Source organism: Ovis aries, chromosome 18 (assembly GCF_016772045.2).
Source record: "Ovis aries strain OAR_USU_Benz2616 breed Rambouillet chromosome 18, ARS-UI_Ramb_v3.0, whole genome shotgun sequence".
Classification (NCBI taxonomy): Eukaryota; Metazoa; Chordata; class Mammalia; order Artiodactyla; family Bovidae; genus Ovis; species Ovis aries.
The window spans coordinates 26898501-26916631 of NC_056071.1; the positions used below are offsets into that span (position 1 = coordinate 26898501).

At 53.1% G+C, this 18131-nt stretch overlaps 1 protein-coding gene across 2 annotated transcripts in view; it reads left to right on the forward strand.

Moving 5' to 3' along the window:
- PCSK6 (proprotein convertase subtilisin/kexin type 6) overlaps positions 1-18131 on the forward strand; it is a 171614-nt gene that overhangs the window by 115528 nt on the left and 37955 nt on the right. For both annotated transcript variants that reach the window (XM_027957143.2, XM_027957144.2), the window contains exons 10-13: positions 2966-3069; positions 5100-5217; positions 12633-12821; positions 15342-15478. In XM_027957143.2, the coding sequence (XP_027812944.1) occupies positions 2966-3069; positions 5100-5217; positions 12633-12821; positions 15342-15478 (548 nt within the window). The remainder of the gene's footprint in view (positions 1-2965; positions 3070-5099; positions 5218-12632; positions 12822-15341; positions 15479-18131) is intronic.

Sequence of the window (18131 nt, forward strand, 5' to 3'; positions counted from 1 at the left end):
CACCAGAGGGCATGGTCTGTGCCCCTTTCCACCAGAGGGTGTGGTCTGTGCCTGGCCTGTCCACCAGGAGATGCATGGTCTGGCCCCTCTCCACCAGAGGGCGTGGTCTGTGCCCCTCTCCACCAGAGGGCGTGGTCTGTGCCCCTCTCCACCAGAGGGCATGGTCAGCCCTCTCTCCACCAGAGGATGTGATCTTACCCCTCTCCACCAGAGGGCATGGTCTGTGCCCCTTTCCACCAGAGGGTGGTCTATGCCTGGCCTCTCCACCAGGAGATGCAGACTATGCCCCCTCTCCACCAGAGGACGTGGTCTGTGCCCCTCTCCACCAGAGGGCGTGGTCTGTGCCCTCTCCACCAGAGGGCGTGGTCTGGCCCCTCTCCACCAGAGGGCGTGGTCTGTCCCCTCTCCACCAGAGGGCATGGTCTGCCCCCTCTCCACCAGAGGGCGTGGTCTGTCCCCTCTCCACCAGAGGGCATGGTCTGTGCCCTTCTCCCCCGGAGGGTGTGGTCTGCCCCTTCCCTACCAGAGGGCGTGGTCGGCCCCCTCTCCACCAGAGGGCATGGTCTGTGCCCCTTTCCACCAGAGGGTGTGGTCTGTGCCTGGCCTGTCCACCAGGAGATGCAGACTATGCCCCCTCTCCACCAGAGGGCGTGGTCTGTGCCCTCTCCACCAGAGGGCGTGGTCTGTGCCCCTCTCCACCAGAGGGCGTGGTCTGTGCCCCTCTCCACCAGAGGGCGTGGTCTGTGCCCCTCTCCACCAGAGGGCATGGTCAGCCCTCTCTCCACCAGAGGATGTGATCTTACCCCTCTCCACCAGAGGGCATGGTCTGTGCCCCTTTCCACCAGAGGGTGGTCTATGCCTGGCCTCTCCACCAGGAGATGCAGACTATGCCCCCTCTCCACCAGAGGACGTGGTCTGTGCCCCTCTCCACCAGAGGGCGTGGTCTGCCCCCTCTCCACCAGAGGGCGTGGTCTGTGCCCCTCTCCACCAGAGGGCGTGGTCTGTACCCTTCTCCACCAGAGGGCATGGTCTGTCCCCTCTCCAACAGAGGGCGTGGTCTGTGCCCTCTCCACCAGAGGGCGTGGTCTGCCCCCTCTCCACCAGAGGGCGTGGTCTGTGCCCCTCTCCACCAGAGGGCGTGGTCTGTCCCCTCTCCACCAGAGGGCGTGGTCTGCCCCCTCTCCACCAGAGGGTGTGGTCTCTGCCTGGCCTCTCCACTAGGAGATGCAGCCTATGGCGCCTCTCCACCAGAGGGCATGGTCTGTGCATGACCTCTCCCCAGGGGGCGTGACCTGTCCCTAAACTCTCCAGCAGGGGTCATGTCCTGCACCCGGCCTCTCTGTCAGAGCTGTGGTCTGTACCCACCTCTCTGCCAGAGGACATGGCCCTGGGCATCTGGGGCCGCAGGTCCTCCTCTGACAGGCTGGCTGTGGTCCTCAGGTGGGGCCCTGGATGAAGGGATGGCAGGTCAGCTTGTGCCAAGGAAAGTCTGGAAACTGGACCGATGGAAGCCGTTGCGATGAGGCAGCCAGGAGGCCAATATCTGGCCAGGAACAAGCACAGTGGAGAGAATGTGGTGAAGTCAGGGGAGGCCAGGGCTAGGACCGGGGAGTAAGAGCTCCCAGGGAGGAGGACACCCCCCACCCAGGACCCAAGCTACAGATAAATGTCTCGCAGGTAAAGAAGGGACATTTGCTGGGAAAATAAAACAGTGGAGCTGCTGTTAAAAAAACTAATGGCTCCTCAAAAAAATTAAAGAATTACCATGTGATCCAACAATTACACTTGTGGGTGTGCACCCACAGGGATCAAAGCAGGGGCTCAAAGGAATGTTTTTATGGCCATGTTTGTAGCATCGCTACTCAACAGCAAAAGGTGGAAGTGCCTCAGGCATCCATCAGTAGGTTAGTGTGCTCTGTGTAGCCATGGAATGTCGTTCAGCTTGAGAAGGAAGGAGACCTGACCCCTGCAGCAGCGAGGGCATGACACTGCATGAACTAAGTCAGTCACAGAGGGTCAAATCCCGCATGACTCCACTCGTGTGAGGCGCCTGGAGTCCTCGGATTCACAGAGATGGAAGGTGGTGGGAGCTGGGGCCAGGGATGGGAGGAAGGAGGGGAGTTGGTGCTTGATGAGTGCAGAGGATCAGTGGCTTAAGGTGATCAAGCTCTGGAGGTGAATGGTGGTGACGACTGCACAGCACAGGGAATGTATTTAATGGCACTGAACTGTATGTCTAAGAACCATTAAGATGGTACATTTCATGTTATGTATGTTTGTAAATACACACACAAAGAGCAGGCAGTTGGAAGGATGTTTGTGAGGACTGGTCAGGCAGGTGCTGTTGAGGAGGAGACGTTGAAGACTGTCCTTGTTGATGATGCAGTCCTAGCACTGTGCACAGAGGGGTCTTGAGAGCTTGTGTTGAAAAGTGTTGAAAAGGCAGGCAAGGATATCTTATCTGGGCATTTTTGGTAGTAGGCAAGTGTTCTTTAACAAAGTGCTTGTACTCCACACCAGAATGAATATGTCATAAAGGTAGAGTAACTAGAATCTCAAATTCTAACGTGTGGCCAGCAGTCCTGGGAGTAGGGTATGGACAGGTGATGGCTGGCATGCCCCAGTGCACAGAGCACTCCCTCATGGGGTGCAGAGCAGCCCAGGTTTTCCCACCACCTGCTAACACACAGTGCCATCGTCTCATGGATTCACGGGGATTGTGGCCCAAGGCTGGACTTTCCCCAGGTGTCAGGTCACCTGCTGCACCGTCTTATCTCAGGCTTCGAGGATCAAAAATAATTCTTGACCGAGAGGGTGTGACATCTACCCTTGCCAAGTGGTAGTGTCTTGGGGCCTCCTCAAGTACAGGAGCGAGGCCAGCCCCCAGTGCCCCACCTCTGACGGACCTGGTGGTCGGCATTGCTGACTGATGTGAGTACAGCTGTCTGTCCTTGTGTCATTGCAGCAGCCAGCTGACCTGGAGGGACGTCCAGCACTTGCTAGTGAAGACGTCCAGGCCGGCCCACCTCAAAGCAAACGACTGGAAGGTGAACGGTGCCGGTCATAAAGGTGCGGCCAAGACTCGGGGGCTGGGCAGGGCCAGGTGCCATCCGGGCAGAGCCTGTGGGTGACCTTCCAGAGCCTGTATGGGGGAACATGGATTTCTCACACACAAAAAAAAAACCCAGACAACAATAATTGTGTGTCACAAGAATGAGGAGCGCAATTCTACAGTTACTTGAGTATTGGGCTCCCTAAACCTCCCAACCTTTGCCACATCTGGGGCCCCAGTACCGATACTGACTTCATGGTTCTCTTTAAATTTTTGCCTATTTTTTTTTTTTTTTTTACACAAAGGAAAATGTTCTAAAAGAAAACTGCATTACATCTAGTCAGTCATGTGTGTGTTAGTAGCTCAGTTGTGTCCCACTCTTTGTGACTCCATGGACTGGACTCCTCTGTCTGTGGAATTCTCCAGGCAAGAATACTGGAGTGGGTTGTCATTCTCTTCTCCAGGGGATCTTCCCGACCCAGGGATCAAACCCAGGTATCTTGTATTGCAGGCAGATTCTATATCACCTGAGCCACCAGTCAGTCGTGGGCCTGATGCCAATCATAATAAATGAAGTTTGCTTACATGCCACCTGAGGGCAACTTGCACTCTTAGCCCTGAGTAGCTATCCCTAAGTTTCCACATCTGTGCAGTGAAGACACTGAGATGGTTATGTGAATTACTTTATAACTGTAGAACTTCTGTCAGCAAGTCCTTGCGTTTTAAAAGGGCTGTCTGCCATCACAGCTTGGGGCTGACCCAGGTACCGTGAGCTCAGCCCGTGGTCAGGCTTGCAGCCAGGTATGTGAGGCCCCTTGAGCAGGTGGTGATAGGAGTGTGCTCCTGGATTTGTCTGCCTTGCTTCTTACCAGAGACACTTGAAAGGGATTTACATTCAGCCATGGTATATTAAGGAGAACATTTTCCCTTTTCTTAGGATCAGATCCAACTATCTTGACACTGAGCCTGACATTCCTGTCTGTAAAATTTAGGTCAAGCGTTGTCACCCCAAGTTCCAAGAGACGTTCCTTTAATGAGGAGGTTGGCTGGACCTGATGTGTCCTTGTCTTACAGGGATGTTGGTGGTGGTGGTGCACTGTAACAGGAGCCGACCTACATTTCAGTTTTGACCTAATTAGTAGGAAAAGGGGTTGTATCTAGTTTTTAACCTTGCCTCCTAACTCTGAAACTCCCCTGCATGGCCAGATTAAACACTGTCTCAGGCCAGCCTGTGTACTGGGCGATGCTGCTTTCCCCGGACGCCTTGGAAATTCCACAGGAAAAGCAAACAGAAAAAGAGACGAGCGGAGCCTTGTTTGATTGTGTCTACTGCACGCATGGTTGCATGAGCCACAGTATCTTGGGTCTTATTTTTCTCGTCTTGTTCAAGACTCAGGGAGCACAGTTCAGTTTAGTTGCTCAGTCGTGTCCAACTCTTCACAACCCATGGACTGCAGTACTCCAGGCTTCCCTGTCCATCACCAACTCCCGGAGCTTGCTCAGACTCATGCCCATCAAGTTGGTGATGCCATCCAACCATCTCATCCTCTGTTGTCCCCTTCTCCTCCTGCCCTCAATCTTTCCCAGCATCAGAGTCTTTTCCAGTGAGTCAGTTCTTCCCATCAGGTGGCCAAAGTATTGGCGTTTCAGCTTCAGCATCAGTCCTTCAAATGAATTCAGGACTGATTTCCTTTAGGATGGACTGGTTGGATCTCCTTGCAATCCAAGGGGCTCTCTTGGGAGCACAGATGCCAAGAATTCCCTTTAACCTAAAGAAAGTGGTCCTTATCTCACAGAAAGAAAGTTCTAGACCCTCCCAGCATTTCTTTCACTTTGCACCCAAACGGGACACATTTTCTGGCCCTCACTCCTGGTCTGAAAGAGTTCTGTCCAGAGAGTAAGGTTGCTGGGACCCTGGTGCGTCCTTGGGGGACAGGGGCTGCAGCCGGGGCACTCTGGAGCTGGCCATGGCCCTGCAGCTATGGGGGGGACACAGGCAGCCATCCCTGGGCATGGGGGGCTGCATCTGAAGGCCCTGTCTTTTCAGTTAGCCACCTCTATGGATTTGGCCTGGTGGATGCGGATGCCCTGGTCGTGGAGGCCAAGAAATGGATGGCAGTGCCCCCGCAGCACACCTGTGTTGCCGTCACTGACAAGAGACCCAGGTGAGCTCGGCTCCTGCACATGCACTGGGCCCTGCTGGGGGGCGTTTGGGGGTTGGGGGGGCTGGGGGCAGATGTTCACACGTGCATTTCTGTGCTTGTCGATGGAGACACGTGTGCACGCCAGTGTGTGTGTGTGTATGCTTGTGTGCGTGCACGTGTGTGTATACACTTGCGGTGCATCTGCAGATGTGTCTGCCGTTTTTCCCTGTGGATTATGAGACGGGTAAAGGGATCGCTTCTCACTCCAGGACTGTTTCGAGGCCTTTTGCTGTTGCTATCGTTCCCTCTTATCTGCTGCTCCCTCAGCCTGAGCCCCTAACGAGGACTGGAAGTTCTTAGCGTGTATTTAGCGGAGCTCCCAGAGGAGGGCGCTGCCCTGCCAGCTGGGGTGACGGGCAGCAATGGCACCTGCTGCAGGGCCCGGGGTGGCAGCCCTGCTGCTCCTCTGTTGCAGGCAGGGTCTGGTGTCTAGGGAACACCACAGCGTGTCGCTGTGTTTGGGCTCCGATGACTGGAAGGTTTAAGCGCTGGGGTTTAACCTGCCTCGAGCCGTGTTTTGCAGAGTCCTGGCTTCACCTTCCTGCCAAGGTTGAGCACTGCCCTTTGTGTAAGTTATTCTCAGTCAGTTGCATTTGTTCATTAAAATTTTTGTTTTAAAATTTTCAGCTGTCAAGTAATCAAAATGGCAAGAACCCTGTTCCATTAGGCTCAGATGATTCTCCTGAATTCTGCTGTTTCACTGTCCCCTTTACCCTTTCTTAGAGTGTTTCTCTAGGCCTTAAAATCTGGTGAAGAAAGGAAGAATGAGATGCATTCCTTTCTAGCATTTATAACCTTTGTAAAATCTGTGTTTTTTAAAAAAAATGATGAGGTGATTGAAAATGGTTCTTGCTTTGTCAACAAAAATAGATCACTCTCTGAGGTCGCCTTTTCCTTGAAGGCATCTGCTTCTTATAATATGCCCTTTTGTGATAAAATTTTCAAAGAAGAACTTTTTGTTGATGCCTTGTGTGCAGTAGGAATTCAGAAAGTATTTGTTGGATGAATACTACACAGTGGGAGCTTTGGAAAAATTACATTTCCCTCCTGATGCTGATAGTGAAGACTGACTGCCAGCTCGTCCCGCCTGACCAGCTGGTCACCCAGCAGATAGGTCTCACTCTTGACGCTGGAAGGCATCTCTTTCTCTGAGGAGCCTTAGACTGTCCAATTCGGAAGAAAATAGAAGGTTCCCTGAGCCTGAGGAGGCCTGTCACGTTCTTCTGCATGGTTGGTTGGGAGATGCCTGGCTCACAGGTCCTCAGGTTCCAGGTTACGTGACGCCTGCCCGGGGGTGTGTCCGGGCTGCAGCCCTTCCCTCCTGCCGGCCTCCCCGTCGGGCGACTCCTGAATGAAGCATTCTTCTCCTGCCAGAAATAGTTTTAAGATGGGAGAGTGGTGCCTCGGTGGCGCAGGGTTGTTTTTATTTTTATTTTATTTTGTTTTTTAAGTGCTGGTCCATGGAGTCTAGACAGCACGGGTGGAGGGGCGCAGCCGTCACACACAGTGTGACATTGTTTCTGTCCTTTGAGGAGGGAAAAGCCACATACTCCAGCGGACAGGAGAATCACACGTCTGTCTCTAAGGGAAAATCGTCTTTGCGTTCAGCAACCTTAGCCTCGCAGGACTAGTCAGCCAGCCAGCTGTCCCACACCACAGACTCAGCTACAGGTTCGGTTGTCCCCAGGGACGTGAGGGCCAGGACACGGACACACGGGCCACCAGCCGGGTGCTCCGCATGGAATCACATGCCTGCTTTGACCTGTGGTCACAGCCTGCCTGCCAGGGTCACTTGAGCCAGGGTGCTCGGCGCCCCCAGTGCTCATGGCCAGTTTCCTTTATCAGGTTCTTGTGTAGCTTTGACTAAGCTGCTCGGGTGGTTTGGCTTAAAGGTGAAAAGGAAGTCTTCCCACACACCTACTTCTCCTCCCTTGCCTCTCCTTGCTCCCTCTCCACGGATGCTTCTTGGTCCAGGGGTCCCCCAGGATGGCTGTTCATTCTCTCAGCCTCTTTCTGGTTTCTCCTTCTCATGGTGGAATCCAGGAACGCTGTGAGTGTCCTAGACCCAGCTTTAGTGCTTCCTGTGGAGAGCAGAGAGAGAGAGAGAGAGAGAGAGAGAGAGAGAGAGAGAGAGAAGAGAGAGACAGAGAGAAAAGGAGAGGGGGACAGGGAGGGAGAGAGAGACAGCGAGGGGGAAGAGGGGGCCTCCTTGGGCATCTTGTGCAGACCTTTGTACCCACATGGGACTTATTTCCCTGCCCTTCCTCCTGAGTGGAAGGACGAGTCCACCTCAGTGTAAACTTCAGAGAACCGTGTTCACTGGGATTAAGTGCAGGCGTCCTGGCAAGTCCGTGGTGATGTAGGTGAGGTCGTGTGGGGCTGTGGGCCAGAGGCTTGGGTGTCCCTGGTCACGTGCAGGGCAGGAATGAAGAGTACCAAGAGCTCTCCACCCTCGTCCAGCCCTCAGTCCTCCCTGGGGTATGTCCTGTCTAGGGAGACGGTCCCCCGACCGTGACCAGAGGAGTCCCGGGACTGCCCTCTCTGCAGATCCTGCCTGTGCTCAGACATGGGCATCACAGCCCCTGTGCCCTTGGAGGACTGCCTAGGCCCTGCTGGTGTCCCTCTGCTGACGGGCTCTGTCCAGTGCCACCCCGAACCTGAGTCAGGCTCAGGCCAGAGGGGCAGAGGGCCAGCAGCACAGCAGAGAGGCGGTGATGGGGGCAGGGGGCGGGCTCCATCAGGGACTGTCCGGGGAGCGGTCAGTCATTCTCTGCAGAAAGGCCATGCTGACCCCCTTGTCTGGACGCTGCGCATCCTGGGTCTGGCAGTGCGGGGATGGCAGCCTGTGTCTGTTGGGATCCCTGAAGTTCATGGAGTAGGCCGTGGAGCCACCAGGAGAGGCCGGGAAAGCGGCGCCCTTGGGAGTGGGGTGGTGAGGAAGGAGAGGGGCCAGGCCCGCCCTACTCCCCAGGGGCTGGCCCTCCCCGCACCCTCAGGGGCCAGCCCTTCCCCTACTCCTGTTCCCAAACACTGATCTCCAGATCTCCCCGGGCCACCTGATTACAGCCTTCACCCACCCGCCCCCTAGAGCAGCCCCCCGGCACCCACAGAACAGGCATAAGGGCCAAGCATGGCTGGGCGGCTGTCAGCGAGTGTGGAGTATAGCCCAGCAGGAGGGCCAGTCCCTTGACCTCACCGGGCATATTCATGTTTGAGAATGCCTTGTACAGGCCATACAGGTGACACTGTGGAAATATGAGTGGAGGCCCAGCCTCTGTTGTAACGTGCAGGCACACAAAGATGGCATTCTTGGCTGGTTTGGGGTACAAACGGTTTAAACCTACTTAGAAGTTTCTGTCAATTAATGGAAAGTAAATCGGGTCATGACCAGTGCCATCTGCCTGAGCAAAGGTATTTTAAAGTCTAGGGGTATCAGATAGAGAAGAGTGAAATGACACTTTTATAACCTTTCTAAAAGTGAAAATCAACCTTAGTATAATTCCCGTGAATGAAAAAGAGTCCCAGCTTTTAAGAATCTTATCTGACCCATAGGATTTTCTAGCTAGCATGTCCCTACATCTTTAAAGACCCAGCTACAGCTGGACAGTTGATGACATCTGTGCCACCCAACTCCATGCTGAAGGACAGCCAAGCAAGAAGAATTGACCTGCTCGTCTTCGGTTTCAGCAGGTTTGGAAGGTTACCATCCAGACAGTGTGTATAGTGTGGCTTGTCTTTTATTAAAAAACTCACCCACCATGCAAAGATACTTCAAAACTAAAAGCTTTGACTCAGGGTTATCTCCAAAGCAGAACATCTATTTCTAGATGTTCAAGAATTAACTGTACATTAACCACATGCTGTTTACTCTTCTGGCGTCTCGTTAAACCAGACCACATGTGATGGTCTTTTTACAACAGCTCTGCTTATACATATGTAGTGGGTTGATGGGTGATGATTATCAGGCGCTTACTGTGTGCCAGCCTTTGTTCTAAGCACTGTGTGTATGGATTCACTCATTCAAAACCCCCAACACGGGTGTGAGGTTTGGAAATTATTATTTTTTTTTTTAATTTGGCTGCTCTGAGTACTCATTGCTGCACAGGCTTTTGTCTGGTTGTGGTACACGGGCTTCTCATTGCAGTGGCTTCTCTCGTTGCAGAACACGGGCTCCAGAGCACAAGCTCCTTAGTTGTGGCACACGGGGTTAGTTGCTCCACGGCTTGTGGGATCTTCCCAGATCAGGGTTGAACCCATGCTCCCTGCAGTAGAAGCATGGAGTGTTAACCAATGGAATGCCAGGGAAGTCCAATGCTCCCTGCTTCTGAGATGAGTATTGGAACTTGGATGATACAGTTGTCCTCATTTTTCTAAGAAGTCACCATAGACACTGGAGAGATACAGTGAGGTTCCCAGGGGTTCTGAAACACTCTGGGCCAGGATGCATTTCTGGGCTTGAAACTACGCTGGGGAGGGGTCTTCCAGGTGGAAGTGCAAAGTGAGGCAGACTTGGAAGATGTTACAGGTTCAGTTCCAGATCACTGCAATAAAACAAGTCACATGAACTTTTTGGTTTCCCAGTGCATACAGAGGTTACGTTTCTGATACACTGTAGTCTGTTGTGTGCAGTAGCACTGTGTCTAAGAGGACAATGTACCTACCTTAGTAAGAAGTACTTTACTGCTAAAAAGAAAACAAAAGAAAGACATTTACTGCTAAAAGAAAAAAACAGACTCACTATCATCTGAGCCTTCAGTGAGTCGTAATCTTTTTACAACTGTACATCAAACATCACCAGAACTTTATTAAAAGTGTGAAAGCTTCAAAGTTCATTGAAGAGTTTGAAATATTGTGAGAATTGCCAAAATGTGACAGAGATCTACGAAGTGACCAAATGCTTTTGGAAAAGTGTTGCCGACGGACTGGGCTGCCGCAGGGTTACCACAGACAATTTGTAAAGCACGGCAGTGGAGGGAGGTCCCTGTGCTGACTGCCGTGGCCCCCCAGCTTGAGCAGAGCGGAGGGGGCGGGGGCACCCTGCTGCTGCCCAGCTTCTCCTGCTCTTCCCCAACACTTGGTTTACTCAAAAACAGTTCTGCCTCTGGTTCTGAACGTCACTTGGATGCCCTAAGATTATAAGCACTGTGACTAGGTGAGTGCCTTGAATTTAGTAAATTGGGAACTTGTCTCTACAGATATACGAGCAATTAGGTGGTGTCATGTACTGGAGAAAGCTGAATGCAAGATCTAGGAAGTGACTATGAGCCTTTGGGCTGGTCGCCCTTCACCTTCCCTGAGAGGGGAGCTGCTGAGGGGCATAGGATGAAGGAACACCTGGAGGGTCCAGCACTGAGTATGGCACAGTTCAGCAGGAAGTGACACACCTCTGTCCCCAGAGCCCTTTTCCAGGAGGGCAACCCCCACAGCTTGAATATCTCTGGGTCTGAAGGGACCTCTGAAGTCCTCAGGCTCCCTGGGGTCCTGGAGAGATGGCTTTGTGCACAGATGACAGTTTCAGAGTTTAGTAGCAGAAGACGGTTCTCAGTTATCTTGGGAGCTTTATGATCTTTCTAGATCAGCTTTTGTGATTAACGTGCAGCTTACCTGCTTTTGTGTTTCTGTGCATGATTTGACTGAAACCCCGCAGCTTCTGTGCTCAGCCCGGCCAGTCTGTGTGCCCTCAGGAAGAGCCGGCAGCTGGGGTCCCCAAGAGGCTCTGCCAACCTCAGTGAGGACGCCACGTGTGCTCCCTAAAATGCACTTTCCTCTTGGGGCATCAGCTCCAAGGCCAGGCTGGGGAGGCAGCTGTGGGGAGTGTGAAGGTCTTCTGTTCCTGTACCCTGAGGTCAGGCCCCTCATCACTGGTAGCGGGGTTTCCTAGGTGGGATGCATTTCTAGAGCAAAGTGATTGCTCCCATCCCGGCTGGCAGATGGTTGGGGGTGGGAGCTTGGTTGTGACTTTTGTGTCTGTTTCACCCTTGTCTTGCTTTTCAGATGAGGAGATGTTAGGTTGCTTAGTGAGTCTTCACAGGGGAGTGTCCACCACCCCCTTCCCCAGCACCTACATTGCCTCCTCAATGCAGGAGGCGGGAATAGTTCACCTGGAGATGAATGAATGCCTGTGGGGCTGGGCGTGGCTGCTGACCACTAAACAGTGATAGTAAAACCTGGGAGAAGCACTGGGAGAAGTAGGCATCATCGCTCAGTCAGTTTACGACGTATACAAGTCATGTTTTCAAATATTTAGAGAGTCTCCTCGGGAATTACATCACTGTTTATAAGTGTTTTGATTGTTTTTTATGACTCAGGCCCTGTCGAGCCAAGCGATTTAATTCCGGAGACACTGAGCCCACACGGGAGCTCCCTCTGAGGGAAGCCCCCTCCCCAGAGGGAAGTCGGCATAGTGGAAACAGCACTCCCCGCAGTAAACTGAGTGCTGGCCCAGTGTTGCAGAGTTACTCCTATGCTGCTGGGCAGAGGGTGGCCTTTCCTAAGCACAGGCCGTCAGGGTGAGCTATGCAGGTAAAGCGTCAGCGGGTGGCCTGGCCTGGCTCTGCAGCAGTGTCAGGGGAAGGCTTGTCTGCTCCGTCTGGGGAATCCTGAGGGATCAGGGTATGGTGCCTATCCCCAGAGATCACCCCAGATGGAAAACTCCCTGGGTTTGTTCAGAGAACAGACTCCCTTTGTGGAGTGGGGGAGGTGGGGACAGCCTTCCATCAGGACCGTCCAGAGCAGACTTCCTGTCCAGCCTCCGTGAAGAGTCCTCTGGTCCAGTCAGTGTGGCCCCCACCAGTGACCCCAGGTCCCTTGTTCCTCTCCTACTTCCTGGTTTCTTGAATGTGATTGTGGGTCCATGTAGGACAGCGTGGCTCAGGTGGACGCAGGGGACTCGGAGCCTCACATGTGTTCATGTGTCCCAGCTCTGCGCCCCCACAGCTCTGTGACCTCTCTGGGTTAAATGGGTTGGTCCTTGTCGGTATGCAGACCAGGGGCCAGTGCCCGGCATGTAGTCAACTCAGGAAGTGTTTGCTGTTGTTAGCATTTGGCATCATGACCTGTATCTTCAAGGCCAGTCTTTGAGATAGAGTGGCGGGGTTTTAAAGCCTCTCATACCCTAGGCTGCTCAGGAGACTAGCTGGCCACACTGAGGGGGCCGAATTCTGGGTGTACAGGCTGAGTCTGCACAGGAAGACACTCTTTAAGTCTCTCTGAGCAAATCCCAGAATGATCAGCCTCTTCAGGGCAGGTGATGTGACTCTGACAGGCGTGTCTAAAGGGGGACACAAGGGGCTTTGACCAAGAGGCCTGTTCTGTCCCCTGATGCACAAGTTTGGGGTTTGGAGCCCCACCCTTAGCCCACCCCGTACCCTTGGCAGGAGCATCCCAGTGGTGCAGACGCTGTGGACCACCGCCCACACCACTGCCTGCGCTGACCACTCAGACCAGCACGTGGGCTTCTTGGAGCACGTGGTGGCCCGCGTCTCCATTTCCCACCCACGCCGTGGGGACCTGCAGATCCACCTGACATCCCCTTCTGGGACCAGGTCTCAGCTGCTGGCAAAGAGGTGAGTCCTGGTGGGCAGGGGCCGGGGGGCTAGGGGATGGGGTCTGGAGAGGGTGGCTGGGCGAGGGGTAGGTAGGGGCTGGGCACAGCTCAGTGTCACAGGACTCTGCAAGGCGCCAGCATGTTGGGGGCTCTGGAGACACACACACGCAGCCCCCCAAACCTGAGAAATAGCCTCCTGCAGCCTAGCCTTCAGACATTCAGAACCTTTTCCACTTTTTCTATCACTGCAGGCAGTGATAGAGGCTTTGGCTGTCTGTTTGGTGGAGAGATACGTGCCCCTGCTGGGCTCCCCCTCATAGCACAAGGGTGACAGTGGTGTCTCCCCTCTGGAGGGGGCCCGGGCCACCTTCTACACTTGGGGACCATGTGGGCACAAGCATTTGAGGATGCTAGCCGGCAAGCTGCAGCTTTGTGCTATTTTGCAACCAGAGTTGTTGTTAGAACTTTTAGAAGTTTCCTTTAAAAATCCGCAAGTCTAGTCTTCTTGAGAAATTGGAAGCTGTCTGGTAGCAGGCTTGCATTCCACGGACAGACGCTCACTAGAGAGCTCAGGGCCTTCCCTGCATCAGCTGAGGCCGGGCAGGGCTGCTCATCTCCCGGCCCTCTTGAGGTCACCTCTCAGGCATGGGCTGTCGGACCCAGAGACCGGAGCTTGCAGCCTGCTCCTCCACGGGCCAGCGGGTGCAGGGGGGTACCACTGCTCCTTGGCTCTGGAGGCATCCTGAGGGTTCCTCCATCTCAGCTAGCAGAGTTATGAGGACTAGATGTGATAACCCAATAGAAGTGCTGGCCCAGACTCTGTGCTCCTCCCCTCCTAACTCCCACTCCTTGCTCAGGCCCAGGGTGGGAGCCCCGAGATGAGAGGGCTATGAACCTGGGCTCACCTGGTTCCTAGCTGCCCATGCCCTGGGTCACACTGAGCCCAGGCCGTCAGCTGAGTCTTGGGAGTTGGATCTTTCCAGGGCAGGCTGTGGGATTACAGCAGCAGTGTCTGTTTCAGAATCTAGTCACTTTTTGACCTCTCAGCTAAGATCAAGTGTGGGATCGATCACCTACTTTATTTTTGATCTTGCTTAATTCAGCGGCTTTTTTGGGATTCTAGGTTGCTTTTTGCTTCGAGTAAGCAGATGTCTTACGTCTCTCAATCCCAGAAAGAGCTTGTCTTTATTCTACATTCATCGGGGGTCATCTGTGAAGATCAGCCTTGACCTTGGTGGTTTCTTAGAAGAAAGTACCAGTTTTCCCCTCCCCTCTCTGTTTGTGTAGAACATGCTCCCTTTGTAAACATTTCTGCATGGTGGACGTTTAGAGAATCCCCGACTGGGAATTGAGTCTGACGTCACATGAAACCTGAGTTTCTGATGAACAGTAAAGAGCCCCTACACATTAGAGGTAGAGATAGACAGGTTGTGAAGGAAGAGTGAGATGCTGCTGCTGCTGCTGCTAAGTCGCTTCAGTCGTGTCCGACTCTATGCGACCCCATAGACGGCAGCCCACCAGGCTCCCCCGTCCCTGGGATTCTCCAGGCAAGAACACTGGAGTGGGTTGCCATTTCCTTCTCCAATGCATGAAAGTGAAAAGTGAAAGTGAAGTCGGTCAGTCATGTCTGACTCTTAGCGACCCCATGGACTGCAGCCCACCAGGCTCCTCCATCCATGAGGAGCCTGGAAACCTTTCTTCTCGGGGTCTGAGGGCTGGAGATAGAGGGCACCCGTGAGCGGCTCCCTGTTTCTGCCTGAAGCAAGCTAGAGAAAGTGGACCCAGGCGGAGGTCCAGCAGGAAGGCCCGAGGGGGTCATGCACCTGTGGGGACCTGGAGGGGTGAGGCCAGTGCTCAGGGTGTCTCCTCTCCCCACGTGCAGCTGTGGGGACCTGGAGGTGGGGACAGTGCCCAGGGTGTCTCCTCTCCCCACGTGCACCTGCGGGGACCTGCTAAGCCCTGGGGCCCAAGCGAGGGTATGTTCTCCCCGGGGCTCAGCAGTGGTTCATGTTCCTCACTCCTATCTTCTGGAGAACAGTGCTGCTCTCAGACAATGTGAGTGTTTCCTTTACTCTACAAGTTAGCATTTCGGAAGAGCCTTCTCCATGACACCTTGTGGCTTTGCAGGAAGGAATGATATGGCCCCACTGCCATCACTTTGCAGTGTCCAGGAACTGGGATCACAGCTCTGTGGAACCCTCCTGGGGTGGAGCATGAGGGCACTTATTGATGATGGAGAGAACCCAGGACAGGAGAGGGCATTTCAGCTCTGCCAGTCACTGGAGGGGGGCTTGCAGCAGATCCCTGGGCCTGGAGTCTTCGTGTGAGAGCTAGGGTGGGGAAGGAGCCTAGGGTGGGGGATGAAGTCCCATCTCATGCTGGGCGCCACAAGTGCCCCTTGGCCGCCTTCCTCAGTGAGCGCTTGGGGACCTGTCGAGGTTGAGGGTTCAGGCACCTTGCAGGGTGGTGCTGCACAGCCAGGGTCCACCCACCATCCCTTCTGGGCCCCTCTGGACTGACCCCGCGACTCCGATTGCAGACTGTTGGATCATTCCAATGAAGGCTTTACAAACTGGGAGTTCATGACCGTGCACTGCTGGGGAGAGAAGGCCGAGGGGGAATGGACGCTGGAAATCCAAGACATGCCGTCCCAGGTCCGCAACCGGGAGAAGCAAGGTCAGTGGCTCCTGGGATGGTCCCAACACCTCCTGTGTTTCAACCCTGTGGTTAACCCTAGACTTGACTCAGCCACAGTACCTCAACCACTCTTCGCTTTTTCTTAGAGGTAAAGTTTACATAATATAAATTTCACTGCTTTAATCACTCTTAAGTGTACATTTTAATGGCTTTCAGTACATTCACAGTATTGTGCAGCCATCACACTATCTAATTCCAGAACTTGGTCATCATCCCAGTGGGGAATCCCTACATGTTCAACAGTCACCCCACTCCCCACCCCTCGCAACCCTGCAGCTCCTAACCTATGTTCTATTTCTGGACTTGCCGCTTTTGGGCGTTTCATATAAAGGGAATCACAGTGTTTGTGACCTTTTCTCACTGGCTTCTTCTGTGTAGCATCATGTTTCAGGGTTCATCAGTATTATAGCCAGTGTCAACACTGCATTCCTTATTACGACTAACTACTCTCCCGTTGTACTGATGGAGACCGCATTTTGCTGATTCATTCATCACCTGATGGACAACTGAGGTTTTTTTCTCTCTTCATAACTAATATTATGAATATCCATGTACAAGTTTTTGTGTGGACGTGTGTTTTTAGTTCTCTGGGCTGTGTACCTAGGGTGGGATTCCTGGGCCATGTGGTAAGTCTGTATTTAACTTTTGGAGGAATTGCTGGGAAATTTGACAGTGGCCAGACAGTGCCTGTCATCAAGATAGGAGGATTTTAAGTTCCCTACCAGCACTCTCTTTTGTTATAACCATCCTAGTGGATGAAAAGTAGTGTCTCACTGTGGTTTTGATTTGCATTTCCCTAATGCTTAGTGATGTAGAGCATATTTTCATATGCTTATTGGCCACTTTATCCTTTCTTTGGGGAAATGTCTGTTCAAGTCATTTGTCCACCTTGAAACTGGCTTGTCTTCTATCATCAAGTTAGAGGAACTCTAAATATTCTGGACACTAGACTCTTACCAAACAATGAGATTTGCAAACCTTTTCCCCCAGTGTGTGGATGGTTTACTTTATTAATAGTACCCTTTGATGCAGCCATTTTTTATTTTGAGGAAATTCAATTTATTTTTTCTAGTTTTCCTTCACTTTTAACATCATGTTGAAACCATTGCCTAACCTGAGGTAAAGAAGCTTGAAAACTGTTTTCTTCCAGGAGTTTTATAGTTTTAGCTCCTTGGTTTAGGACTTGGGTCTGGTTTTAATCACTTTTTGTGTATAGTGTGAGGTGAGAGTCCAAGTTCCTTCTTTTGTGTATGGAGGTCCTGTTGGCCCAGCACCATTTTTTGGAAAGACTGTCCTTTCCCAGAGCAGTGTAAACACCTGCCTTCTAGCTCTGGACTTGTCTGACCTGCTGGACTAAGGGGGCGGGGACACCCCCTTCAGTGTCCAGAGCGTCTGCCTGACCCTGCAGTGGCCCCTGGGGCGGGTTCATGTGTGTGAGCTCCACCTGTGGAGACACCACTCTTGAGGTGGCCTTTATGGGAACAGGGTGTCCAGTGTTGACAAGCCACATGCTCTGCTCCCCGTGCAGGACAGGAACAGGCCCCCAGTCTTGGCCGTCCGGGTGGAGCCAGCGTTGGTTTCATTGGCTCTCTGCATATAGAGGGGCCGGGAGGGGAAGAGTGAGGGCCAGGTCCTGAACCATGCAGGTTGGCGTGGTGGGGCCCCAGACAGTGACCTAGGACAACCAGGGGTTACCCCGATGCTGACCCCAAAGCCCAGGAGAAACTCGGGCCTATGAGCCACCTCGAGGATGTGGTCGGTGCTGGCATGCTGTCCCGTCACTGGTCATCAGGTCAGGGTGGCCCCTGGGCACCAGGTCTCCATTGGCCTCAGGGCCAGGAATGCAGCAGCAGCACAGAGCCACCCGCGGCAGAAAATGTGGCCAGTCCTTCCTCTGCCGTGATCCCTAGAACCAGTGCGTGGGGCACCAGACTGCTGATCAGTACTGTGCATTTAAGTCCCCTTCATCCTCTGCGTCTTAATTGCTTAAGAAAGAAAACAACCAATTCACTTCAGGGGTATGCTGGATGACAACTCTCCACGAGTGGGACCAGACCCCGGGCTGGTTGAGTAACTAAGTCCTCAGATGACTCCCTCCCTCAAACAGTGCTCACCTCCTGTCATTCTCAGCCTGGTATGTGTCGTGTTTTAAAACTTTTTTTCTTTCACCTACAGAGGAGATTGTTTTCCTCCTCAGTTCCTAGGCCAAAGAAAACGGTGCATCTTCTCCCAGGGTCACTCCCTCCACAGGCCAGATTAGGAGTGCAATCGAGTACAAACCCCGCTCACAGCTGGGTTGCCTCTGCCCTTGGCATTTCAGTTGATCGGTGTTCAGCACACCCTTATCAGTCCGACCCAGAGGTTTCCTTCATTATCCCTGTGGCCAGCCTTCAGGTGTCTGGCTTTAGGATGTTTGTGGTTGGGTTTTTTGCTTTTAAGTGTTGCAATTAGGAGATAAAAATCAAATGAAATAACAAAGGCTAACAGATGCCTGGAACCTGGAGCTTGCTGTGCACCAGGGTCAGGGCTCCTCCCTTCTCCCTGGCCTGAGGCTCCAGGGGACACTTGACTTCTGAGACCTCACTGTGACCCACAGGTGTGCACTTGGCCCTGTATTTTTTTTTTAACTCAC